This window comes from Betta splendens, chromosome 6 (assembly GCF_900634795.4).
Source record: "Betta splendens chromosome 6, fBetSpl5.4, whole genome shotgun sequence".
Classification (NCBI taxonomy): domain Eukaryota; kingdom Metazoa; phylum Chordata; class Actinopteri; order Anabantiformes; family Osphronemidae; genus Betta; species Betta splendens.
In genome coordinates, this window is record NC_040886.2 from 6,902,966 (window position 1) to 6,928,244 (window position 25,279).

The 25,279-nt window shown below is 43.4% G+C and overlaps 6 protein-coding genes, 1 long non-coding RNA gene and 1 pseudogene across 9 annotated transcripts; 3 read left to right on the forward strand and 5 right to left on the reverse strand.

The window, feature by feature from the left end:
* Positions 1-38: 38 nt before the first annotated feature.
* ccdc77 (coiled-coil domain containing 77) lies at positions 39-3,852 on the forward strand. The gene is made up of 12 exons (XM_029152438.3): positions 39-183; positions 675-721; positions 1,082-1,268; positions 1,356-1,498; positions 1,597-1,693; positions 1,825-1,915; positions 2,148-2,236; positions 2,372-2,520; positions 2,688-2,949; positions 3,102-3,227; positions 3,331-3,483; positions 3,593-3,852. Exons 2-12 carry the CDS (start codon positions 687-689, stop codon positions 3,737-3,739), a joined length of 1,479 nt encoding a protein of 492 aa, XP_029008271.1. The 5' UTR covers positions 39-183; positions 675-686; the 3' UTR covers positions 3,740-3,852.
* Positions 3,853-3,956: 104 nt separating this feature from the next.
* On the reverse strand, positions 3,957-6,925 carry LOC114856760 (uncharacterized). Its single transcript, XR_003786126.2, has 4 exons — positions 6,793-6,925; positions 5,233-5,395; positions 4,181-4,363; positions 3,957-4,084 (listed from the first exon to the last, which is right to left on the reverse strand). It is a non-coding gene; the product is annotated as an uncharacterized LOC114856760 (long non-coding RNA).
* Positions 6,219-9,829, forward strand: hdhd5 (haloacid dehalogenase like hydrolase domain containing 5). The gene is made up of 8 exons (XM_029152439.3): positions 6,219-6,543; positions 6,832-7,035; positions 7,136-7,248; positions 7,687-7,780; positions 7,861-7,894; positions 7,978-8,152; positions 8,244-8,432; positions 8,524-9,829. Exons 1-8 carry the CDS (start codon positions 6,433-6,435, stop codon positions 8,915-8,917), a joined length of 1,314 nt encoding a protein of 437 aa, XP_029008272.1. The 5' UTR covers positions 6,219-6,432; the 3' UTR covers positions 8,918-9,829.
* A 167-nt stretch (positions 9,830-9,996) lies between these two features.
* LOC114856758 (ras-related protein Rab-19) lies at positions 9,997-13,306 on the reverse strand. The gene is made up of 5 exons (XM_029152446.3): positions 13,115-13,306; positions 12,564-12,653; positions 11,840-12,028; positions 11,216-11,399; positions 9,997-10,291 (listed from the first exon to the last, which is right to left on the reverse strand). The coding sequence occupies exons 2-5, from the start codon at positions 12,612-12,614 to the stop codon at positions 10,020-10,022; spliced, it is 696 nt and encodes a 231-aa protein (XP_029008279.1). The 5' UTR covers positions 12,615-12,653; positions 13,115-13,306; the 3' UTR covers positions 9,997-10,019.
* A 143-nt stretch (positions 13,307-13,449) lies between these two features.
* On the reverse strand, positions 13,450-15,881 carry ccdc34 (coiled-coil domain containing 34). 3 transcript variants are annotated; one of them, XM_055509758.1, is made up of 7 exons: positions 15,743-15,881; positions 15,134-15,357; positions 14,871-15,012; positions 14,645-14,752; positions 14,381-14,539; positions 14,154-14,277; positions 13,450-13,993 (listed from the first exon to the last, which is right to left on the reverse strand). In XM_055509758.1, exons 1-7 carry the CDS (start codon positions 15,806-15,808, stop codon positions 13,791-13,793), a joined length of 1,026 nt encoding a protein of 341 aa, XP_055365733.1. In that variant the 5' UTR covers positions 15,809-15,881; the 3' UTR covers positions 13,450-13,790. The 3 variants fall into 3 exon arrangements, with proteins under 3 accessions (XP_055365733.1, XP_029008277.1, XP_055365732.1); XM_029152444.3 differs by having other exon boundaries at positions 14,154-14,283; positions 15,134-15,418; XM_055509757.1 differs by having other exon boundaries at positions 14,154-14,283; positions 15,743-15,878.
* Positions 15,882-16,868: 987 nt separating this feature from the next.
* slc15a5 (solute carrier family 15 member 5) lies at positions 16,869-19,540 on the forward strand. The gene is given in 7 exon segments (XM_055509760.1): positions 16,869-17,636; positions 17,750-17,919; positions 17,990-18,210; positions 18,288-18,750; positions 18,826-18,957; positions 19,034-19,142; positions 19,236-19,540. Coding segments are annotated over 7 exon segments (1,905 nt in total). The 5' UTR covers positions 16,869-16,968; the 3' UTR covers positions 19,378-19,540.
* Positions 19,541-19,683: 143 nt separating this feature from the next.
* Positions 19,684-22,178, reverse strand: LOC114856751 (E3 ubiquitin/ISG15 ligase TRIM25-like). The gene is made up of 6 exons (XM_029152437.3): positions 21,296-22,178; positions 21,120-21,215; positions 20,752-20,997; positions 20,524-20,677; positions 20,380-20,436; positions 19,684-20,289 (listed from the first exon to the last, which is right to left on the reverse strand). The coding sequence occupies exons 1-6, from the start codon at positions 21,869-21,871 to the stop codon at positions 19,760-19,762; spliced, it is 1,659 nt and encodes a 552-aa protein (XP_029008270.1). The 5' UTR covers positions 21,872-22,178; the 3' UTR covers positions 19,684-19,759.
* Positions 22,179-22,320: 142 nt separating this feature from the next.
* On the reverse strand, positions 22,321-25,266 carry LOC114856752 (tripartite motif-containing protein 16-like; annotated as a pseudogene).
* Positions 25,267-25,279: the final 13 nt, after the last annotated feature.

A 25,279-nucleotide genomic window follows, 5' to 3' on the forward strand; every position in this document is an offset into this window, starting at 1 on the left:
TCTAGTTTTATTTATAAAACAACAGTTGAGTTTTTAACTACTGCCGCTAGGTGGCATAGTATATTATTTTGGTTCCGTAACCCACGAAGAAGAAGTAGAGACGTAATCTTCCGTGTTTCAAATGCTTGATAGCAACGAAATATACTACTGAACGGACCCGTGAGAATAGAAAATATATTACAGGTAAAACTACAAAAACATTTTACTTTTTAAGCATATCCCGACTCTGAAATTACACATTTTTCTACACGCTTTGTAGTAACAAATTGGCCACTAGTAACAGTGGAGACAAGCGAACTTAATGTTATGTTGACGTTAACAACCGCTGTTTTCTTTGTAATGGGAACAGGTTGCGTTTGGCATTTTAAACGAGATAATAGTTTTAATCTTCCTAAATGAGCAGAGTTATGTGTTTATTTTAAATGTGTGCACTTCTACTAACGCTTGGAGCTGTGTTTTAAACTTCCCGCTACGCCTTCCGCCTCATCCACGACATCCAACAGAAACGCTCTGTGGACCCTAGCATAACAATCATTGTGTCCGTGATAATGATATGTTATGTTATCTTATGTTATGTCATATTAATCCTGCAACTTCAACTTTTTTGCTGTAAAGTCGAAAATGTCAGTATCACTAGACTTGCCCAATACATTTCTCTGTCTTGTTTTCTACAGTTTTGTACTAGGATGGAATCTCCAACTAAAAATGCAACGCCACACAGGTAAGATTGTTCATTCAACGTGCAGGGAACGTACAGGTCTTATAGCAAGAAAGTACGGTGTCTGTTACACACACAGGATACATTCAGAGAAGGATGTCAAGCTTTTAATTGTAACCTTCTTGAATGGAACTTATTTTCCCAATCTCATCCTCTACTACTAAATACTGTGCAGTAAGACTTGTCCCAAATGGATTTAATCAGAACTCGTAAGTAGTACACTACTAAGCTGGAGTAATGAGTTATCTTAGTTATTTGCTAGTTAGTTAGTAATTATATAAAATATACAAAGGCTAGTTGATATGTATGCAGTTCTTCAGAAGTTCATACTGGACCATAAAGACCATTTATTTACATCTACAGAACCCGCATCCGGACCCCTGGTCAGGAACCTGACTCCCCACTACCTCCCATTAATGAGCGGCTGGCGTACCTGCGTCCATCTAGGGAGCTCTTGGAGTTCTACAGACAGAAGATTGCCCAGTTTGACACCGAACACGAAGAGCTGCTGCAGATGCTAGAGAAGTACAAAGGCATCACAGAGGACCAGGTGAGCCAGAGCAAGGAGTCATGATATTTAAAGTTGCTTAACTTGACTAAATTGACTGAACTGATTTTATTTCTTATGTTTTCTTAGCATAAACTACAGTGGGAGGTACGACAGCGTGAGGGAGAAATTGCTGAGCTGCAAAATGCTCTTAGTGACATGCAGGTCTATTTGTTTCAAGAGAGAGAGCAGTCTCTGCGCCTGTATGCAGAAAATGACCGACTGAAGATCAGGTGAGTGATTGTAGCAAGAAAAGCAGATTTCTAAATAATTATTCACTTCTTCCATAGTGATTTTGGACATAGGCTATCTGTTTATACATACTATACAGAGAGCTGGAGGACAGGAAGAAAATCCAGCACCTTCTTGCACTGGTGGGGCCTGACACAGGAGAGATCACATACTTTCACAGAGAACCACCTCACAAGGTACTGTACACATCTCACAACAGGCCTCTTCTCCACCAGGAGTTTCAATTTATAATTCGCATAGTGAATCACCTTACTAAACTGACAGAAGTTGAAATGTGTATTAATAAACATAACCATTTGTTTCACAGGTTACAATCACACAGAGAAAACCCGAGTCCACACTGGAGGAAAGTCTCAGTCTGAGACCAGCAAAGCTAAAACCTACTGTGATAAGAAAAGGTGGGAAAACAATACATTTACATTTAGTACTTTTAGTATTAATACATTTAGTATTATTTCAAAATGAAAGACAAGTAGATAGAATATTTTTCTTGTGACTTTTTAATTTGTACTGTTATTGCTTGATGTTAATACAAAACTTAATTAAATATTTATTTAGTTTTTTTAATAAATGAAACACAACTGCGTCCTCAAAAAGATTAATACTTACTTACTTTCTCATGTTATACAGAGAGTGGCAGAAGAACAAAATCCGCAGATGGTATAGATGGAGAAACACTGGAACAATACAAGAATGAAAACCAGACTTTGTTACTTCAGGTACATATATGCATGAATTGGTATTTGTGTCATATTTTGTCTTATTAAAAGCTACACGCAGCCAATTAATTAAAAAATGTTTTTTGATGTTTGCTTTGCCAAGGACTTAAACATGCTTTTATTGCATAATTCCAGGTGGAGGCGCTACAGGCTCAGATGGAGGAACAGACCCGTCTGGCCAAAGAACAGATAGAATCTCTGCTGGAGGATGGAAGAATTAAAACAGAGGAAGCAAAAGGACAATGGCAGAAAGATCAGGATCGAATCACTGCACTTACTGACAGGTGGGTTATGTAATAATTTGTGCATTTATAATTGTTAAATACTTATAAACCACCTACAGCTGAGTTTAGTTTTAAAATAAATCCCCTTATCTCATTTGTAAAGCACTGCCAATTGTTGTTACACAAGCATATTATACATTTCTGTATGACTCTATCTGACACCTCAGGCTTCAGAAAACGCAGAAGCTTTTGTATGAGAGCACCAGGGATTACTTGCAGCTCAAGTTTGATACACGGACCCATGAAAAGAGCTGGATGGTGGAGAAGGACCGGCTGCTGAGAGAGCTAGACTCATGCCACAACCGCCTGAGGAAGGCTGGGTCCTCTGGTGGTGATCCAGGACGAACATGGCAGCCCAGCAGCAGTACAACTGTGCTCCTTCACCATCCTCATCCGGAATCACAGCAAACACACAAGGAGGAGCTAAAAGTATTATATTTATATAGTTTTAAACACTACATATGTGTGTGCAAGTGGCTGCTAACTAGTTTAAATACTGATGTAGAACATTAAGCTCATTTTCTTTAAGGGTATTTATTTGGATTTTTTTGTTTACTTAAACTAATTCCTAATTTATTTAGGCATTGCAAGAAGATCTGAAACAAGCACATCGTCTGGCAGAGATGTATAGGGAGCAGTGTATCACTCTGGAGACAGAACTGGGCCAAATCCGAGAGGAAGGAGACGTGGGCAGAGAGATATTCAAGGTAAGTTGGATCAATTGATGCTTATATCTATTATATTCACGTGCACGTCTTGTGAGTGAGTCCCTAATTTCTTCTTACTGACACTTTTCACCTACCAAATCAGGAGCGTTCAGACAAAATGGCCAAGCGACTTCAGCTGATGACTCAGCGCTATGAGGCTTTGGAAAAGAGGAGGGTCATGGAGGTGGAGGGCTTCAAGGCTGACCTGAAGCACCTCCGACAGAAGTTCAAAGATGTAGAAAAGCAACTCCTTAAGGTTAACTTGCCTACTGCAGCCTTTTTAATCTCACAGTTGTGCATATATTATTTCAACATAGTTTGAGCACTTGGACTTTAACTAGTTGTATGTCTGCTCACTGTTTCAGGTTACTCTGAATGTTGGGCCGAACCAGGACCTAGCAATTCTGCATGAGGTGCGTCAGACCAACACCAGGACTAAAAAGGTTCAGAGTGAGCTGATGGCACTGAAGGCTAAAATCTATGGACTGGAAAATGAGCTAAGGTTCAGCTAAGAATGGACTGTGATGCCTTGGGTGTTTGTACAGGAAATCGCATGTGAGGTTGATTTCAATGTTGAGTATTATATTTGTATTTTTGACCAATAAAAACGTTTTTTGGACTGACATCAGTGATTACACAGCATGTACACAGTACAAACTTTACACTATTCCACATGTGAGATCAACCAATCTGACTTATTCTGAGATTCATGCTGTGTTGGTACAAAATATTTCTACCAGTGTTAGACACAAGGTAATAATGGACAAATATATTAGTTAGAGGTTTTTTTAGTTGTAAAGTGTGGATGACGATAGTAAGTGTACACTTGACAATGCCAACCAGTGACGAGCAGTTGTCTGGAAAAGAGCACAGTTACTAACAATTAGCATCACACATTTAATACCAAAGTAACTGAAAGTGTGTGAATGTGTGTGTTTGTCAAAGCTCTGTACCTTTGACCTCCACTGTCACCTCCAAAGACGTTACCACGGCAACCACCACCTCTGTGTGGTGATGTCAACGTAATGGTGTCTGTGTTGGAGGAGGAGCCAACAACAGCCTGAGCTGCTGGTGGTGCAAACATGGAAGGCCGGTTCCCATGTCGGCTAAGATCCCACCGACAAACCCAGGATGACCTAAGGCACAGTCACAATTGTTTGAGGTCAGCCAAACTGAAGAAAACTTGGGACTACAGCCGCTGGTTCGATTCCCGGCTTGAGTTAAAGTTGTCCCCAGCATATGAATGTGTGTAAAGCTCCATATGAGTCCACTCAGTCACCACCACTACTGGTTTGGAAGGCTGGTTCGCCTGTGACGGGTAAGATCCCACCTAAAACCCAGAGGCACAGTCACGATAACCTGAGGCTGGTACATGTCTGGACTGCCATTCAGACATAGTCCGTCTGGATGGCTTGCTCTAGTCATGCTCCCTGTTGTTCAAGCTCCATCTCTCTCAACCTCCAGGCTCCTTCCCTCCCTCTAGTTAAAACTCTTTTCCACCCTCCCTCTCACCTTCAAAGCTCCCTCTGTTCCTTCCTTTCTCCAATGTTCTTCTTTCTAGTCAAGCTCTTTTTTTTCCCTCCGACTCCCTCCAAACCCCTCCAAACTCTGTCTCCAAGATCCCAAGTCAGTACCCCCCATCAAGCCCCTCCGTCTCTCCCTCCATTTATTTTTCCTAGCTCTCTCCCTCCCTCTTCCTCTCCCTCCCTCCTTTTCTTTTTCCCAAAACTCTCTCGCTCACTTCTTCTCCCTCTCCAAGCTTCCTCCCTTTGCCTCTCTCTCCAAGCTCCTTTTGTCTCTCCTTCTCTTGCTCCCCGTCTCTACATCCTTCACTCTCTCCAAACGCACTCTCTCCCTACCGCTCTCTCCCTTTCCCTACCTGTCTGTGAGACCTGTGTTTCCTTGAGGCTCAGTGCAGTAAGTCATCATCTGAGCAGTAATTTACCTGAGTAATAGTAGTGACATAAAGTGGTGATAAACTTAAACTGACTGTGCAGAGACATACATCTATTCATAATGCTTGTTCGCGCAGCCTGCACCTCTTCGATCCCTCCAGCCTCTAGTGCAGACGAAGAGGAGACTCAGGATCACATAGAGGAAGTGACTGGATCTCTGCTTCCTCTGTGCTGCTGGGTTTGGCAGCTCTTCAACTCACTGCTGGTCTCCTTCTGAGCAGAAGAAAATCAAGACGAGACATCAAGAATCAGTTTCATAGATCATATAGAAACATCTGATTACAAGCTTCAATAAATCAATTTGATGTTAAACATATACTTTTCTTTGTATTGCTTCTTAGGATGTAACATCTGTATAAACTGTTAACTAACACATTGAAGTCAGAATAGTGTTGTAACACTAATCAGGACGTTGATTTGTTAATTTTTTCTTCCTTAAGTCACTTTACTACATACACCATCCATCCATCCATCCATCCATCCATCTTCTATTCCACTTAATCCTGTACGTGAGGTCGCCGGGGTGCTGGAGCCTATCCCAGATAAAATATAAAACACATTGGTTTTCTCGTTTCAAAACCAGAAACATAATTGGATTAAAAGTAGTTTCTCGTCTTTTCGTTTTGAGACAAAAACTGAAAACGATTCTTTATTATGGCTTTTAATATGGTGGGGAAACAAACGGTTAAAACGAGGACCGAGTAACTTTCCATTTGCGGTAAATAGAAAGTTACAGTTTATGAGTCGATCAGTTTCAATTCCACCAAACGTACAGACCGGCGCCGCCATATTACAGCGGTGGACAGACCAGACTCAAATGCTGTTTTGAGAGACATGACAGAATAAATAGACGTGTTGATTTAAATGTTACTGATTTTGTTTATTGTACAACTGTATGTTAGCCATTAGTAACAATAATCCCCAGTAACGGAACATGTCCCCGTATCAATATGGCCGCATTTGTTGCCTCTTCGGCAACTGGAAAAGTGACGTATTATCGTACCAGGAAGTACAATGGTGTGATTTCTGTGCGCACGCGCCTTCATTGACGTTAGCTGTCGGTGCTGTTGACAGCAGTTCAGCATGAGTTCAGCATGAGCTGTTTGCGGTTCCAGGAGCGTTTCTTCAGTCGTTACAGTTGCTAAGTAAGTTGGACCGGTACCGTGACCTCAGCTAATGCTTGGGCGGCCTTTTTCAGTTACGGTGTTTTGTTTACTCGCCGGCTTTCAAACACACAAGTGCCTGAAGAAATGCAGAGAATGAAGTCTCTGAAAAGTGTCTGGCACTTGCTGAAGTCAAGCTGCGAAGGAGCTGCAAAACAACTACACACTTCGCCGTCAACTTTAAGAAACTATAGTAAAGTAAGTAAATGTTGTATGCGGTCAGGATTTGGTCAAATTAAACATTTCCTGCTAATTTCAGCACATTATTACCCATTTACTTAATTACCCATTTACTTAATTCACTTAATTCTGAACACATTTACTACCAGCTTCAAATAATACCCAGTGTTATTAACTCCACTGAAACATCACAATGAACAATCTCAGCACAGTTCTGCTGACATGATGAGATCATAATAATCACTCAGTGTGAAGTTAATGACCAACCTTATCTCTTCATTCTAAACGTCTGATCGTCCTGTGAAGGGCCCCAATTCCTTTGGGCTTCTGTTTGACATTGATGGGGTGTTGGTGCGCGGGACGACACCAATTCCTGCAGCCAAGCAGTGCTTCAGGAACCTGGTGGACCGAAACGGGAAATACAAGGTGCCAGTGGTGTTTGTCACTAACGCTGGCAACTGCATGAGGGAGACCAAAGCTGAACATCTATCACATTGGCTGGATGTGGAGGTAAACAACTCATTAGATCTGTCCAAGATTTCCTTGTCTTGCCTTTGCTTTTCTTGTCTCCCTGGCCTTAATGTTACTCTCTGTACTGTCCTGAACTTAGGTGTCTCCAGACCAGGTGGTGCTCTCTCACAGTCCTCTGCGAATGTTCGAAAAGTTCCACAAAATGTGTGTGCTTGTATCGGGACAGGGCCCCGTGGAGGAGGTTGCTCATAAGTATCCTGTCTTAAATCACTGCCTCTGGTTCCTGCTCTCCCTCTGGCCGTTGACCTCAGATCTGTGCGTGTTTTGTTGATTTGGAGTATTTCTGTTCGTGGCCCAGTTTGTTATCAGCATTTAATCTTTGCACCCTTTGTCCCCCTTTCCATCTGACGTCCTCGCTGGGGCCTTACACACATTTCAACTGTTTTTATTCTTTACAGTTTTGTCATTTTTGATTAAGGGCTTATTATTTACTATTAATTGTGCCCACGTTGTTCTCTATTATGAGTAAGTAGACCACTGCGGTGTGTCATATTCATACTCTGGTGTAACAAATGTTACATTTTGTCAGTGAGTTGCAAGATCAATGGCAGACTGCATCCCCAGGGTTTTGTTTGTTACAAATATTTATGGCCACTTGTTTATGTTTGACTTTAACCTTCCAAACATCAGCCTTGGCTTTCGGGATGTTGTAACTATAGACATGCTTAGAGAGGCATATCCACTTCTGGATGTGGTGGATCACAACAGAAGACCCAAGGGGCGTGTAAGTAGAATTAATATTCAAACCACTTCATACGTAGTTATGAGTTAAACCTCTTACTAGTTGTAATTGTTGCTTTACAGATTCCACCCACCAAAGGCTTAAGGCCAATAGATGGTATGTTTCTATAGGAGTGTAACACTCAGCATGTAGTAAGTAGTCTAGCAGTGGTTTACTTCTTCGTCTGTTTGCTCACACAGCTGTCATCTTGTTTGGTGAGCCAATAAGATGGGAGACCAACCTTCAGCTTATTGTTGATGTACTTCTAACCAGCGGGAACCCAGACAATAACTGGGCTCCCATGCAGTACCCTCACATCCCCGTCCTGGCCTGTAACATGGATATATTGTGGATGGCTGAGGCGAAGAATCCCAGGTACTGTACATGTGTCTCGAAAAAAACACTTTGGACTACACTTTTTTTCTCGTGTCAATGTGTGGTTGTAATCACAGTTCCTGTCTCAAAGGTTTGGCCATGGCATGTTCTTGGTGGCTTTAGAAAGCCTGTACAAGAAGGTCACAGGCTATGAGCTGAAGTACGAGGCTCTGATCGGCAAACCCAGTGTGGTGACTTATAACTACGCTGAGCTGCTGGTCCGACAGCAGGCTGAGAGACTTGGCTGGACCTCACCCGTGAAAAGACTGTATGCTGTGGGGTGAGAGACTAACATTTGAGCTTTAGGAGTCACGTTATTCATCCTCTTTTGTAACCAATGGGTTTCTTGTCACTCCTATGTATGTTCACAGTGATAACCCCATGGCTGACATATATGGCGCCAACCTGTACAACAACTACCTCCAGAACTCTCTAAGACGCAGGATGCAGGCTAAGAGTGGTAAAGGAGGAGGAGATTCTTTAGGAGAAACTGTCGATTGCAGCCCTACTGCATCTGATGGTTATGGGGCTAAGGAGGACCTCCCTGAGGGGTGCAGCTCCATACTGGTGTGCACAGGTGTGTACAGCAGAGATCAGCAGGACCCGGTGTCCGAGCCAACAGGCACTGGCAACGACCAGCAGGTCTTTCACGGCCACCGGGACTTTCGTTTTAACTCCAGCTTCATGCAGCCGTCTTTTGAGGTGCATGATGTAAAGGACGCGGTGGAGCTGGTGTTCCAGCAGGAAGGCTGGCCTTTAGAGTAAAATGCACCTCCTATGCTCAGGTCCAAAAGCTTCAACACCTCTCAATCTTTTTACTCTTTGATCTATGCGCCTCTCGGGTGAGTTGTAGCTATTAATGTAGCCACTGTAGATTTTCATGAAGTGCCCATTGAATCAGATGTGACAATCTGCAGTTTTCACACTAAATATAGGACAGTGGGGTGTTTTTTTTGTCTTTCGTGCACGATAGTGAAGTTTTATAGTTTTATGTTTTTTTACAACCCAAGCTACATCAACAAAGAGAACACAGATGTTATCTAGGTGTTAAGTTACGTGCTTTTACTACACTGACTTTTATAATTTAATTGAAAGTTCATAAAATGAGATGAGTAAGTGTTTTAAATTACAAGTGATTTCTAGCACAGAGCCTAGACAAAAGAAACAGCACTGTGGGTCCATGACAGCACAGCCACCCCAACCCCCCCACACACAGTTTTTCACAAGACCAGTTCTGCTGTTTGTTTTTCCTGCTATCGTATTTCAGCTTGGTTTGACTATGAGACTGTATTTAAAATAAAGCTGTCAGGATTCAGGTTGGTACCTTTATAGAACGGCTTTGGCTTATTTTGTCAAATTGTTAATGAATCACAATGACTGATTAATGTCTTAGAGGATGTTTTAAGGGAAAGTGGAACCACTGACAGTTCCATAAAGTGCTGGTCTGTTTTGTTTATAATAGGCATAATGTGTGATTTGCACGTTCATACTGTGGAAGTCTGGCGATGTGTTGTATAAGCCATACTGTATATGAAAGGATGATTCGTTTTGAGTAAAAATACTGTGTATGTTGTGATACAATCTCGGCAAAGGTGTTGTTTGTAATAGTGGAACCATCATCACATTCATCAACTGTCACATTCAGAAGATTATTGGAAAATAAATTTGACAAGCAACTGTCTTTTAAAATCTGTCACCATATAAATGTTACAATTCAAAACCTATATTCACACAATAACAATAACAAACAGTCTATAGTTCTTATGTAAATAACTTTCCTTCAGTGGCAGATGAACTGAACCATTGAATCTGAGCTGCCGCCATCTTTCAAGGAAGCATTAAACAATGCATCCCTTCTTCAGCTCACTCAGCAGCCACACTTTTTATCCGAAGACAAACTATCGATGGGATGGGAGTTGTTGCTCAGCATGAAATGAGGCGATTCATGTGAGATCTCGTCTGTCATGGTCAAGCCGTTGCGTGCCAGCAGCTCCCGGGCCATGAGGATAAAGGCAGTCTCTACATTCTGAGCCTCCTTGGCGGACGTTTCTAAAGCAGCCAGCACACTGTTGTTCTCTGCCAGAGTGCATGCGTCCTCAAACAACACCTGTCTCTGAGTCTGGAGGTCTGACTTATTACCTGTAATGATGATGAACAAAGGAAGATTCAAATCACTGGACTACATTGTAAAACAAGAGGTCACAATAATTATTTTGTCTACTATTGTGAGCGTCTGTGACAGCACAATGAATGGATGCTTACGCTACTGTCAAAGAAGAACCTTTTGTGCTTTTGTTAATTATTTAACATTTTTAAATCAGGTAATTATTTAATTTCTGCGCCTCTCATCTAGATGTGAAGTGTTTACAGTTAACAGCATAAATATCAAAACAAACTGGGCTGCATGTTATAACTATGATTTCCTAAGTATTTGCACTGCAGGAGGTCAGAGCATTTGAGCTATTAAAAGTGTTTTGTTCCATTTAAATTAATATACTGATAGTTACTTGTTCACTCTGACCAATAGTGATAAGGTATAAAACAAGCAGCATATCTTCAATACGTACTTACAATAGTTACTGGTTGTGATCCCAATCAATCATTAATTGCTGATTCTCTATTGTTTCCACTCTAGAAGTATTTTCAGATATCATTTTTCTAAAAAATGCAAATACCTAAATATAGATAGTTGAGATAAGAACTGTGGTAGTTTCTTTCTCTGCATGATACCAGGATAAGCTACAACACATCAGCAGCACCAGCACCACCTGCTGCTTCCATAAAAATAACCAAGCAAACTAGTTTACAAATAAATACAAAAGTTATGCATTGGCAAAAATACAAAATAAATAGTAGTTTGTTGAAGAATTTAAAGGATCAAATATGATGAGTGTTGAGCATTTGACTTTAGCCCAGTGACTGTAATGAGGCAGCACAGCGACTGGAGTCCACTGTATTCTTATTTTGTGTCTTTTTCTTGCGCTTAGTCTATAGTTATTATGCCTCAGAAATACATTTGAAGGCTATTCACAAGAAACCAACAGAATTAGATTTTTTACTTACCAATGAGAATCACCACCACGCTGGCAGCTCCGTATTGCTCCACCTCCCTGATCCAGTGGGGAACAGATTCAAAAGTGGAGCGCCGCGTGATGTCATAGGCCACCATGGCACCGTGGGCGCTGCGGTAGTAGCTCTGAGTTATGGTGCGGAAACGCTCCTGTCCGGCCGTGTCCCACACCTGCATCTAAAGCAACACACCAAAGACAAACCAAAGTCTGTGAATAGTTAACTAAAATGTGTAAAAGTGTCTCCGAACACACTCCCAGAAACGTTTGATAAGATCATTCCTGGGTGTTTGATAACAATGTTTACCCCTCACCTAATTAGCGTAACAAGACATCCATACAGTCAACACGCCCAGAAAGCTAACCCAGACAGGATATGGTTTGAAAGAAGCAGTTAGCAAAAAAAAAAACCTGATTATCTGGAACATGAAGACAGATTATTTGCTTTAGGAGAAAGTGCACAGGTACACAGATCACAAAATTAGGATGTGTAGCATATATATAATGCATCATATATGTGAAATGACTGAGCCTTAACACCTGTGATTAAGATTAAGAATATTTAAGATCAAAAATAGATAACTAGGACAGTAAAACAAACAGAATACACGTCAGCTACCTTCACTTTCTTCCCATCAATGTTCAGAGTACGAACAGTGAAGTCGACCCCAATGGTGTTTTGCTGCTTCTCGATGAATATTCCAGACTTGAAGCTCTGGACGACGCAGGTCTTCCCCACATCGGAGTCCCCAACCAGGATGATTTTAAAGAGGAAGTCAAAAGTGTCTTCTATCTCTGGAAGCGTAGACTGCATCATGAAGAGAGGGATATATACATATAAACAGAACGCTGGGACTGAAACACTGGCTCAGACTTCTGGTTTCCTCCAAGTTGTGTGAATAACAACAGAGACTATTTACAGTAACAGCGGGAACATCCTTGTCAGCAAAAGGAACTAATCAGGTTTGCAACAACCATAGTGAAAAAAAAACACCTTATGGTTTAAGGTGTATGTCATCAAAAGCCATCTAACAAAAAACTGTTAAATCTAAACTTTATACTAACAGGTTCTGTATTTCTCTCATTTAAAGGCTTTAGTCAAAAAAATGACAGACAAGAACCCCCCCCCCCAAAAAATACTCCATAATCTGCTCCTTTTATCCTGGACACAAAGACTTTTTCATGCCGTCCTTGGTTCCATGTCACACTATTGATTCTGTTCCTTAAGTCTTAAACAGTCGTGGCGTGTTCTGTAATTCTGCCCTTTAGACTGTCCCTCCTTCTGCCCTCTACAGCTCTTACCCACTCATTTTGATTCTGGGACAGTTAAGACACTCCCCTACCTGTCTAGGTAGGTGTGACCTCCAACTGCCAGCCCACTTGCACAACTGCATCTTGGGATATGAACCTTCTGTTCAGGCGGGACACAATACCTGGAAGAGCCAGAATAAAATTTAGTTCAGTTCCAACATTATTTATTATCCAAAGCACTGTACAGTAGATTAACGTGAGCACAGCTGATGATTAACACATAAGATAGTACACAGAGAGCCAAAGTGCTGGAGGCTGACCTTAAACAGAACCGTAAGTCTTTCTGAAGACAAGTTATGCATACATGGCTCAGTGTGCAAACGCTCCGAGGCAAACAGCTTAAGCCTCTCCTGACAGAATGTAAACACTTCCCATCTTTGTCTTCACAGCTTAGACCTGAGAATGTTCTATTTTACCCGTCCAAATTTACATTCAGCATAATCTGGATCTCCATTAACTCCTGTCAACAAGTGCATTCCAATGACGTCAGTGACACAAAGGGCTGAACCACCAAAGCACAGGTAAAATACAATGCAAGTAGATTATTTACTGAATAAATAAAGCGTAACTGAAATCACTTTACCTGAGGCTTCATGCACTCACAGTGAGATGCAAACACAGAATGAGCAAACTGCTACAAATCAGTCCCCCTCGCTGCCTCGCTCGCTCTCCACCCCCTCACTTGTTTCTGTCATCATCTCAGCCCACAGAAGAACAAGACACAGCTGGACACAGAACAATGTGTGAGTGTAAGAGGCACTTGACCAAGCCGGGTCTATCTTTGGCTGTGACCACCAACCGCCTTCTTTCTGCTGTGCGGCTGGTGTCTAAAAAAGATGTGGCTTTGTTGACCAGTCAGAGATGGAACAGAGAGCACAAGGACAGCAGTCAAGCCTGGCTGAGAACAAACGTACAGCATTTATCATAAAAACAATCAGATTTAATTTACATAACATGCCACATATTATGCTGCGCATTCTTATGTTGAGGATGATTATAATTACAAGACAAAATATCTTGGAAAATATGGAAAGTATTCTAAACCCCGAACAGACATTACATCTGAATGTGTTATAGAACTGCTCCAACTACAACCATAAGAATAAGACATACATAAAGAATCATGTCTTAATTGCCACAGGCACACTCGTGTGATTCAGAAAAAACGTCTGTTGAGGAGCTTGCAGTGGTGTGGATGAAATCATATCAGAGCTGTAACTAGGATACAATAACACAAGCAAAGATGTCAGAGTGCCGTGTCATCTCCTCTGCAGCAATTGTCCTGCACTGACAGTATTTCTGAGTCTATAAGTGGGGATGGGGCTTTGTTGGCGGGTTCTATGTTTCTGAGGTTTCTTGACAGACGTCTTATTCACTGGTGTTTCTGGAGGAGGGACAGGAATTGGTTTCCATGGAATCGGATTGTAGAAGCTGGGTGATGGGTAGGATTTGTCATAAGGACCTGGAGGAAGTTAAATCAGTACAGAACAGTCAATATTTAAAATAATCTGACATGACATTCTGTGGCCAATAATTGCAACAATTTGCATGAAAACGTGTATTGTATGAGTTTTATTTAAAATCTATAGTTAATCATTTCCGGATCACTGAAATGTCCTTACTTGTAGGGTAGCAAGGTGATTTGGGACTTGCGCTGCTTTTTTCATTAGCTTTTGCCAGCCACTCTTTGAACCTTTCCTCTGCCCTCCTCCTGCGCTCTTTTTCCTGTTCCTCCTTCAAGGCAACCTGCTCCTGCAAAGAAGAAACCTCTCTCAGAACCTGCCCAATGTATCATGAATGTAGAGGTATTTTTTAACTGAAAATGAAATACTAAATATTTTCACATTACCTTTTCCTTTTTTTCTCTTTCCATTTTTTCTCTGTTCTTCTTCTGCAGCCAGTCTCTGTATTTTTGCTCAGCTTTCCGTTCAGTCTCCTTTTGTTTCTCCTGCTGCTTCTGTATCGCCTCCTCCTCTTTGCTCTGTTTTATTAATTGCTCTTGCTTCTCCTAGGATGGCAAATAGAAAATAGTTAACAATTATAATATGAGAAAAATTGAATCCATGTGCAATAATTTGAAAAATTAGATTTTTGTCTTGATTTTTTTATTTACCTGTTGTCTTTTCATCTTGAGCCACTCTTGGATTCTCTCCTCCATGACAATTTTTTTCTGTACCTCCTCTCTGTCCTGTTGTTCTTTTTTTTGTTTGAGTAGGCGCTCCTAAAAATATAAAACCCTATTCAGGGACTGAAACCAAATAATCAAAAAATACCAATACAAAAGAAAAGCAAAAACTAATGTTGTATCATGCAATTAGAAATTAAAGCTGATGTCTTGCCTCTTCGGCTTTCTTTTCCAATCTTAGGCGTTCCTTCTTGGCTTTGTTCACCAGCCACATTTCCCATGCGTTCAGAGTGGTGGAAGCAGGATGAACATCTGGACTAAGCATCTGGTCTGAAGGTGTTTTGGGTAGCTCGCATCTATATTAAGAACACAGCAATAATGATACATGTAGTCTATGTTTAAGTGTTATCTGTATAAGTCGCAGCATATAATAGAACAGCATGTAGGTCAGATCATATTTTAAACACTCAGCAGTACCTGACTGGTGAATTACTGAGCCTTGAATGTGTGCGGTGCCTGGGTGAAGGCTGCTGAACTGGGCTGCGATCCAAGTCTTCTTCACCACTGTCAAAACTGTCATGATAGATGGGTGAGAGCAGGGAAAATGTGTCTTCGTCGTCAGACAGAACGCCATCGGCTGACTGGCTGGTAGTGTGGAAGTCTTTCCCCTGGGTAATCTTGATAGGGGTCGAGCTGAACCCCTTGGAGGCAGATAAAGGACAGTTCGGCATCTTCCCTCCAGACATTACTAGCTGATGTCAGCTGCGAAATGCACAACGTCGACACTTGAGAACTTTTATGAAACGTTATGAGCAAATTGTGTGTGTAAGCTGATATTAAATAAACTTAAAGCAACCTTTAAATTGAGCTACATATAAATACACAACTAACACTAGGTGATATAAGTGTAAACAAACTGTTTTCACGTAAGTGTTGCTAATGTTAGCATTTAAAGGTAACACCTTGGTTAGCATAACAAGCATTGGTTAGCCAACTTAACGTGCTGCTGACGTTCAGATCCGTGTATTAGCTAACATTACGGTATATGTGCGCAGGCTAAATAACAGTGCACGTGCAGCTGCCTACCTTTACGTTTAAATTTGCGGAAAAGTCTCGTTGCTGCCGTTCGCCTTTTCCTGACGCTGGCACCATTGTACTAAAAGCCTTTTCCCATGATGCACCACGCCCCCACGCTCAACCCGACGCTGTTTCTATTACCATGGTGATGGATAACGCCTCACTCTGTGACGCTGTAACAAAGTTTGTTTGTTTGGGTTGTGCTGTTTTTAAAAGCATGTAAAGTGAGGAAATTTGTTAAATTACCAACACATACACTCAAACGTAATACAAGCTACTTAAAAATACAACCCTTCATAAAATGCATTACTCACGCTGTATAAAATCATTCCCCTAAATCACCATTTGGTTTAAAAGGCGACTTGTTTGTATATTATTGACTGCAGTGTAAATGCACCTTCATTTCAAAGTGAGATCATGATGAAAACAAACGAACAGTCAACAACAGAGTGTCTGCAACAAAGGGAATAAAGATAATACCACAATATGTACTAATTATTATGAATATGATCTGGTAGATCTATAAATTTGTCATTACTGATGTTTTCCTGAGTTTTTAAGACCTAATGCTCTTTTATTTTTCTTTCTTCCTGATTGTGCTTGACACAACTGCTGCCCACCATAAAAAAGGCAAATGTTGTTTATCTGCCTGATCCAGCTAAAGTGAACCTGCACCACTTCTCACTCCCGCTTAACATCACCCGTCTAATTACCAGCAGACGAGCCAAAATGAAGAGCTGCTCTCACAGTGAGGTGTCACATTTTGGGACTGTTTGTTATAACCCACAGCAATAAATTGTTTGTTTTTGATGCTTTGAGTTCATTATTTATATTGAATTGTGGACTTTTAAGTGGCACGTTGTCATTTAACTATTAAATGTGTCAACAAACAAAAAAACAGTGTCAGTATTTAAAATATTTCTGCCGCGGTCTCGAATTAGCTCCACGTGTGTTTCATGGATTCAATCCTCCATAAAATATCACATTCGTGCCACACGTCTTCAATTCCGAGTAAGATCAGGACACGAGAGGGTCGTCGCTTACCAGCACGTGCAGAGTGAAGGAAGGTGTGTCTGATCTCTCGCAAATCCAGTTGAGCTCGAGTCACACTATAGTGATGGATTCCAGCGTTTTCTCCTGCTCCTCCTGTCCTAGTCAGACGTTTCCCATCGGTGCTCCGCGAGGGGACATTACTCACTGCTTTCAGCCAGCGAAGCAGCCCGGCAGCCTACCGTATGGTGGCAATAGACCTTCAGAGACTGCCACAGGGCAGAAGCAAACGGCCACGGCTCACCAAGACCCCGCGTCTGGACCGGGGGTCTCCGAGGAGGTCCCGCAAGAAGATCCAAGTCATCATCTGTGTGCTGCTCGTTGAGCTGTGTGAAAGATTCACCTTCTTCGGAATCGTATGTAACATGATTCTCTTCTGCACCGTGAAGCTGGGCTACGACAACTACCTGGCTGCTGTCGTCAACCTGGCGTTCATTGGGGCCAGCACCCTGACCCCGGTTCTGGTCGGGTGGTTTGCAGAAACCTATCTGGGAAGGACCAAGGTGCTGTACTCGTGTGCTTTTCTGCATTTCTTTGGTAAGACGTGACAGCGAACACAGCATGTAACATATATGCGACTTTATGTTCGAGCGTGAAGCTACTGTAGAGGTCATGACCTCTGCTTTCCAGGCACAGCCATGCTGCCCGTGGTGGCCTTCCCATTTAAAGATTTCTACGTGGACTCCCACCACATAACCCACCAGCTGGAACCTCGGGAGCAGCAGATCTTGTTCTACGTGGGCCTCCTGGCAGCGGCGCTGGGCATCGGCGGCATCCGGGCCATCCTCTGCCCAATGGGAGCCTACAGCCTGCAGGGCTACAACCAGCATCAGCTCCTGTCCTTCTTTAACTGGTGGGTGGTGCTGCCGTCTGAATCCATGGAGTGATTAGCGTCAGTGTTAGCATCAGGGCTGTGTGATCATGTGGCTGATTTCTCACTGTGACATTTGCTCTCATTGCTTTTAGGTTTTACTGGCTGGTCAACCTGAATTCCGCGCTCGTGTTTCTGGGCATCGCTTACATCCAGCAGTCTGTGGCCGAAAACCTGGGCTTCCTCATCCCCTTCACCTCAGTGGTCCTGGCTCTCATCGCGATGCACATGACACGCAACAAACTCACCTACAAACCCAAGCGAGGTACAGAGGCCTTCGCACGCTCACTCAGCCCTGGTTTGTATTCTTCAACGGGCCTGTGTCTCCGCCGCAGCCGGATCCCTGCTGACCACGCTGGGAGTCTTCCTGAACTCGCTGAAGATGTGCTGCCTGCACCGGCGCCACCTGGGCGGGGACGTGGCATCTTGGCTGGACCGAGCCAAGGAGAACAACGGGGGACGTTACAGCGAGACCCATGTGGAGAACGTCAAAGTCCTGGCTAAGCTCTTCCCTCTGTACGGGCTGCAGCTGCTGTACAGGGCCTGCATCACACAGGTTGGAGAATAACCACTTCCTGGGTTGTTTGCGCGTTTTAACCGAGGCCTGAACGTTAACCGGTGTATTTCCTGCAGATTCCCTCCGGTTACTACATACAGACGATGAACTCCAACCTTCGCCTGAACGAGCTGCTGCTGCCCATCGGTGCCATGAATGTGATCAGCATTCTGCCTCTGCTGCTCTTAGCGCCGCTCTTTGAGTTTGTGACTGCTTGCTGCCTCTCCATGGACAAAACTCCTCTGGCGCCCGCTAAGCTCATCAGTGGGTTCCCCCCCCCCCCGCTTGCATTCAAGCACCCTGGTGTTTTCGTAGCTCTTTGACTCCACCCTGTCCCTGCTCCCCCTCCAGCCCTGGGCCACGCGTGTGCCACCCTGTCGGTCCTGGTGGCGGGTCTGTCCGAGCTGCAGCGGAAGGCGTCCCCCCTGGTGGAGCAGACCCTGTCCGGGAAGGTTCTGCAGGTGTCGTCCATGCCGTGCTTCCAGCTGGCGCCCCAGTACATACTGCTTGGCCTCGCCGAGGCCCTCGTCACTCCGGCATGTGAGTGTGAAACTGAACGGCTCCATAGCGACATTCAGCCTGTGTATTTTCTATGAGTGCCCTCCTCCCTGCCAGGCTCCCTCATATCCTTCCAGCTGACGCCAAACCACATCAGCGGGATCTCGCTGCACTTCCTCACTCTGTCCTATGGAGGGGGCTGCTGCCTTGGAGCTCTCATCATTCAGCTGGCGTACTTTGTCTCTGGAGGTGAGAGGGCAGTACTCTATTCCACATTGCCAGTATCTACGGATGCTGATATGAGCAGGGTGACGCTTGATTACAGGTAACTTCTATCCAAACACACTGCATGAAGGAAATCTAGAGAGATTCTTCTTTCTCCTGGCCATGCTGATGGCTATCAATACCCTCACATTCTGGAGCGTGTCTTATAGGTATAGTATTATTTCTGGACAGACTTCTTCTTGAGGTTAGTACGAGGGTTAGCGGTGCCTCTAAGTGTATTCTCCTGTCAACCTGTTTCCCAGGTACACAGACCTGAGTATGCAGGGTAAAGCTCTGACCGTCAGCCCTTTGAATGAGAAGCTGCTGCACTATAAAGCCTGTCTGCGCTTCTACGACACAGTGGACCAGTCCTACACCAGCACCTCCATAGAATCTGCTTTATAACTTCCCTCTATGCAATTAAAGTTGCTTGTGGCGCTGGCGCTACATGTTATGTCAATGTTTGTAGCTTGGAACTGTAAATAAAATTAAGAATGTAAAAAAATTATAATAACATATATATAATAAAAATCTTTTGATATTTATTTTAGTTTCTTCTAAATCAAGTTCATCATTTTCAATCAGTTTATATTTCGTAATTTAAATCAATACTTATTAAAAAAAACGTATTTGTGGTGTTATGCAACTCTGACTGAATGCATGAAGGAATATTATTGTAATGCACAGCACAACGTAGTGAATAAAATGTAATCATATTTGATTAGTGTTTATTGGTCCCATTAATTCACATATAAAATGTTTACCATTGCTGAATCATAACTCTTGTCTAAATGTTGCATATTTCCAAAGTCGCACCCAAGTCAACAGAGAATCCAGGATAGAGCGGTTCGGTGAAGGTGGTCTGGATTCGGTGCAGCAGAATCATATTGTCGGGACCACAAACATGGTAGAAACTCAGACCCCCTGCTTCACAATCAAGGTGTATTCTTACTCTGCGGGAAAAGGCTGGAGGTATTTGGTCCCTGTGAAGATTATGGTGCCAGAAGGTGCAGCCAGAGGGAGAGCAGGTTAATTTCCAGGACACATCATTGTGGCCAAAGCAGCAGTCCTTCCCATAACCCTTTCTCTTAATGCTTTTGTAGGACACGGCCAACTCAACGACGCCCCCATCCCATTGCACCTCCCAGTAGTGGTTTCCGTCAAGACCCTCCTTGCACAGAGCCTGGTAGGAGTGGGTGAACCGGTCGGGATGATCGGGGTGACCCTGGTCTCTCTCGCTCCACAGCATCTGCCTGTTGCTGTTGGCCAAGCAAAGACACGCCGCTACAGTGCAGGGATCCACCTCCACTTCGGCCTCTGCGAGGAAAGGGTCAAAAAACGCCTTTAGGTGAAGCTTTTGTATGTTGGTGCAGATATTTATTGAAACTGAATTAACGCCATGCTTACTGTTCGCTTTGAATGAAGTCCTTGAGAGTATTTGTTGCTGTTTTGGGATTTTTAACACTGATTTGAAAAAAAGCAGACAATATTCACTTCATGCAGTCATGAAGAAGAAGCAACTCTTAATGGATTCAGACATTCTGCACTTACGCTGAGTGTTTTCAGAATGACTGGATAATTCCTGTTTTTCCTTGTTGCACATAAGTCTAAGCTTATCCTTCTGTGCGGTGACAAAGTCTGTGAGGGTGTTGAGCCTGTCATGTGCGTCCGGGGACACAGGGAGGGGCCCCAGGTCCTGCAAGCCCTACACGCATCAGACAAATACACTGCATAACTACAATAAGATACACACAGAACAGCACAACGTGCACACGTCACCTTCAGAAACTGAACGGGATCATCTATTAGTGAGAGCTGGTCCAGGTCGTCCTCCCGGCTCCTCAGCGCGGACGCCTCCCGCTGCAGCTGTCTGACGCAGTCGTCGGTCCAGTCCACGCCGGCCTTCTCCACGTCTCCCACCTTTTCTCTCACCTCAGAGAACTTCCTCTGCACAGAGCGGACGTATCCGCGAATGTGTGCTTCGCACAGCTGCTCAAAGTCGTCGCAGGCCTCCCAGGCAGCAGCCTGAAACGCGTATATGTATTTAGAACCTGCGCTTTTTCTGGGACATTTTCTAGGCGCAGTGCTTTGAGTTCTGACCAATAAAGAGTTGATAAATGTTTAATGAAGGTGAGGGGGACACTCACTCTAATAGAGGCTGCAGCTTCCTTCAGCTGTGCCATCTTCCTCTGAGAGTCCTGCATCCTACCTAAAATTTCTAGTTTAGCCCCGTCCAGTCGTCTCTGTTCAAACACAAATTCAGGAGATTTACAGAAACGAAGTGACAGACACATGTCCTCAACGTGAGGTTTAGCTGTATTACCTGCATCTCTGCCATTTCCGCCGCCACTTCCACAGTGTCGTGGCCCTGGTGCTTCTCCATCCCACACATCAGGCATATGAACTGTTGATCAGTGCGGCAGTAAAGCTCCAGAAGTTTGTTATGCTCCTGACAGATGCTTTCTTTGATCTTAGCACAAGCCGGAACCAGACGGTGTTTTTTTAACGGTGACACCTCAAAGTGAGGCTGCAGATGAGTCTCGCAATAAGAGGCCAAACACACAAGGCAGAACATGGACGCTTTTCGTTTGTTGCCTGTGCAGCCGTCGCACTGCACGTCGCCGGGAGCAGCAGCGTCCTCATCTTCAGCATTTTGGCAGTTTTTCTTCTTGTGTTGCTCCAACAGATCCGCCAGAAGTGTGTTCCTCTTCAGAACAGGCCTCGGGAAGAACGTCTCCCTGCACTGAGGGCAGCTGAACGCTCTGTCTCCACTATCAGTTTGATCCCAAAAAGTATTAATGCATTTCATACAATAGTTGTGTCCACAGAGAGTTGTGACCGGATCCTCCAGTAACTGTAGACAGATTGAGCAGTCGAACAGCTCTGGATTGTCAGCCATCTTCTCCCAGGCATAAGAGAGTTACTCTTACTTCCTCAGACAAAGGAGTGGCTTCCTGGTGGGTTGTTCCCAGTGGGAGGGCTTTCATGCTGACTGCCGTGTGTATTAGCGTGCTTTGACCTTAGTTTCTTTTCTGATCAGATATCTGTCCACACGATGGAGTCAGATAACTGCACTTTGCCTTACAGGATGCAGTCAGTGTGATGTCACTGCTGTCTCTCAGTGAGTAATATAGTACATGTACTATTACTGCTCTATTGTGTACATAAAATGTATTCTGTACTGATATTGTTCATTTCTTGTACTGCTGTGACACCCCCTCTATTTTGGGTGATCAACGTATAACCTTACACCACTAATTTGTTGTTACAAAGTTTATGAGTGCAATTTCAGTTGAAATATTTAGACTTTCTTAAATTCCTTTGAGCCAATTTAACATATAAGAAGAATAAGAAAAAGAAAGCCTTTATTGCTCCCGCAATGGGGAAATTTCATTAGTCAAATACAGCAACAAATGCAAAGTACAACAACAAATCAGTGGCGCAGGCACTCAGCTTACACACAGGCACTTAGAGATGCAGACAGACAAGAGAGTCTTGCGTAAAGAGGAGTAAAAATCCAACCAAAGCATCAATATTTTTTGGGGGGATGGATATCAATACTAGCGTTGGTATTGATAGTATTGATATTAGGATCGATCTGCCCACATTCAGGTGCATTTTGTCCATTATCACAATGGTTAGAACTGTAAATGACACTTCTACTTAGATGTGATTATTCTAACGGTGGATCCTCTGGAGACCATGAACCCAGCGTACAGCGGCTGGGAGAATGTGGTCTGAAGCCTGTGCAGCAGGGTCATTTGACCAGAATCACACACACTGTAGAAGGACAGGCTCCCTGCCTTGTGATTCAGATACACTCCTACTGTAGCGGAGCAGGGAGCCGATATTTTGCTTTTGACTTGATTGTGCCAAAAGGTGCAACCAGAATTTGAAAGGGAAATGCACCAGGATATGCCAGTGTATCCAAAGCCACTCTCTACCTGGCCACTGCTTTTATAGCACACGGCAACCTCAACCCGGGGCCCTTTCCATTCAACCTCCCAGTAGCAAACGCCTTATAAAGCTTCGATGCACAGAACCTGATCATAATTGGTGAATCTCTCAGGGTGACTCGGGTACTGCTGGGGTTTCCTTATCCAGGTTACTTTCCTGTTTCCCTCAGAAAGCAGGAGGTTTTCAAATACTGTGTTGGGATCCAAAGTGAGGTGGGAGAAATCTGTAATGTACATGTTCACAGTGTAACTCGGGACATACACAGTAAAGCACGGGGTCATTTGAATGTGTTTGTGCCAACTCACACAGTAAGAACTCTTGACGTGTTGTGGGATCCAGGTTGACTTGAACTAAACACAGAAAGTTAAAGTCAGTTAGTGCATTCTTAAATCATTTGGCAAACTATATCACCTAAATCCAATAAACTATTATAAACTATTTTCTCCTACTTGTTTTGGAAATTTCATCAAGAGCTTTCATCACATTTTCCATTTTGTCTCTCCAGTCAGACATAGTCTTTGTCACAAATTTAAAGGGTTTGTGTAGCTGGATGCTGAAATTTGTGTTGGGTTCTGGATGCTGTGAAATGGACTGGAAGCTCTAGAGAAACAAGAACAGAGAAACAGCTTTACTCTTGGGTCCTCCAGATCGTTTCTGTCTGTGAGTCTATGTACCTGAAGGAAATGAATGTGATCCTCTGTGATTGACAGGCGCTTCAGCTCATCCTCTCCCTTCCCCAGCTCACAGATCTCCTCCTCCAGCCGATCCACGAGTGCCTCAGCCTGGCTTACTGCAGCCTTCTCCTGAACCCTGATCCGCTCCCTCACAGCACAGCGTCTCATATCAGCCATGTGGATGATTTCAGCATAGGCCTTCTCATTCTGATCAGCTGCTGCATCTCCAGCACACTGAAACGTATTTACAGCGAGAAAAAATTAACCCTTCTTTAGTTTTTGTGCAATTTATTTGAGTCTGCAACTGAGTAAATTTCCATTTTCCTCTTTCAGCTACATAATCACCCATAATGACAAAGTGAAAACGTCAGATAAGCTATGTAATGCATAAGGTCAACTGTGATGGTTGCATGTTACAGGGACCTTCTGAGCAGCAAGGACAGTAACACTGTTCAGAAATGAGCAAAACATCTGTCGTTGTGTGTTGCTGAAAGCTATTGATCGGAAAAAAATCTTTATTCATTTAACAAAATAAATGGTACAGAAATTAGAATGTAAACTTTCCTAAAGACAGGAATTCAATAGGAATCAAGTCCAACATGATTTACCTGCAGCGCTTTAATTTGCTGTCGCAGCTGTCTGAGCTGTTTGTCTTTCTCCTGGATTCCCTGTCGGTATATTTGAGTTTTCTTCCCAAATTGTTTCTGCAAATAAAATTCATATTGTTCTTTACACATTTGTTCACGTGTGACTTGTCTTGCACAGTGAAATATATACATGCGGTAATGAAGAATCCAGGACAGCCCTAAAGTCCTTCTTTGTAATAATGTTTATTCTCACTGGAATTATGGAAAACGCCCTTCTGCTCATTAGGGAGTAAGTGTGTTTACCTGTTTCTCTCTCCTTTCTGCTGCAGCTGAGACAGTGTCATGACCTTTGTGCTCATCCATCACACAAAGCAGGCAAACACACTGGCCATCGCTGCGGCAGTACACTTCGAGGAGCTTGTCGTGCTTCGAGCAGATCCGCTCTTCTATGGGGGTAGAGACGTCCACCAGCTTGTGCTTTTTAAAGGCAGCAGACTCGTAGTGAGGCTGCAGGTGAGTGGCGCAGTATGAGGCCAGACACACCAAGCAGGTCTTGACTGCTTTCAGCTTCCCTGCGGTGCAGAAATCACAGTCCACGTCTCGCGTGCTGACGCCGTCCTGATTTGCAGAGGTACGTTTCTCTGCCCCTGACACTCTCCCCATCAAATCCACCAGCGCCGTGCTTTTGTTCAGCAGAGGCCTGGAGGGGAAGGTGTGTCTGCATTGTGGACAGCTGTAAACACCGTGGCGATCCTCCTGGTCCCAGTAGGTGTTCACACAGTCCATGCAGTAGCTGTGGCCACAGTGGAGCGCCACGGGCCTCTTTAGTTCATCCAAACATATGGCGCAAGTTAGTGAACCTGGCTCGTTGCTCCCTGCCATCTTCCTCTCATCACTAACTTTCACTTTCCCTTAAAACGAAACGGATTATTAAATCGAGTGGTTTCACATCTCGTTCTGTTTATTCGAATGTTTGTATTCAGAAAATTCAGATAACGTTTATCTCTAAAAAAAAGATAAAAAAAGAAATCAAACAAAAATAAATTATTATTTTTTGCTTTAGTTTAGTTTAGTTTAGTTTAGTTTTCC

Coding starts and splice junctions, on each gene's coding strand:
- ccdc77 (XM_029152438.3), top strand. CDS start 687: ATGGAATCTCCAACTAAAAATGCAACGCCACACAG. Junction 2,237..2,371: donor ACCAGACTTTGTTACTTCAG/GTACATATATGC, acceptor GCATAATTCCAG/GTGGAGGCGCTACAGGCTCA. Junction 2,521..2,687: donor ATCACTGCACTTACTGACAG/GTGGGTTATGTA, acceptor CTGACACCTCAG/GCTTCAGAAAACGCAGAAGC.
- hdhd5 (XM_029152439.3), top strand. CDS start 6,433: ATGCAGAGAATGAAGTCTCTGAAAAGTGTCTGGCACTTGCTGAAGTCA. Junction 6,544..6,831: donor CTTTAAGAAACTATAGTAAA/GTAAGTAAATGT, acceptor CGTCCTGTGAAG/GGCCCCAATTCCTTTGGGCT. Junction 7,895..7,977: donor AGGCTTAAGGCCAATAGATG/GTATGTTTCTAT, acceptor TTGCTCACACAG/CTGTCATCTTGTTTGGTGAG.
- LOC114856758 (XM_029152446.3), bottom strand. CDS start 12,614: ATGCAGTTGTGCAAGTGGGCTGGCAGTTGGAGGTCACACCTACCTAGA. Junction 12,029..12,563: donor GGTCACACCTACCTAGACAG/GTAGGGGAGTGT, acceptor TTCATGATGCAG/TCTACGCTTCCAGAGATAGA. Junction 11,400..11,839: donor TTGATGGGAAGAAAGTGAAG/GTAGCTGACGTG, acceptor GTGTTGCTTTAG/ATGCAGGTGTGGGACACGGC.
- ccdc34 (XM_055509757.1), bottom strand. CDS start 15,808: ATGGTGCCAGCGTCAGGAAAAGGCGAACGGCAGCAACGAGACTTTTCC. Junction 15,013..15,133: donor CTCAGTAATTCACCAGTCAG/GTACTGCTGAGT, acceptor TTCTTAATATAG/ATGCGAGCTACCCAAAACAC. Junction 14,284..14,380: donor AAAGAGAAAAAAAGGAAAAG/GTAATGTGAAAA, acceptor TCTTCTTTGCAG/GAGCAGGTTGCCTTGAAGGA.
- LOC114856751 (XM_029152437.3), bottom strand. CDS start 21,871: ATGGCTGACAATCCAGAGCTGTTCGACTGCTCAATCTGTCTACAGTTA. Junction 21,216..21,295: donor CGGAAATGGCAGAGATGCAG/GTAATACAGCTA, acceptor GTGTTTGAACAG/AGACGACTGGACGGGGCTAA. Junction 20,678..20,751: donor ATCCCGTTCAGTTTCTGAAG/GTGACGTGTGCA, acceptor TGATGCGTGTAG/GGCTTGCAGGACCTGGGGCC.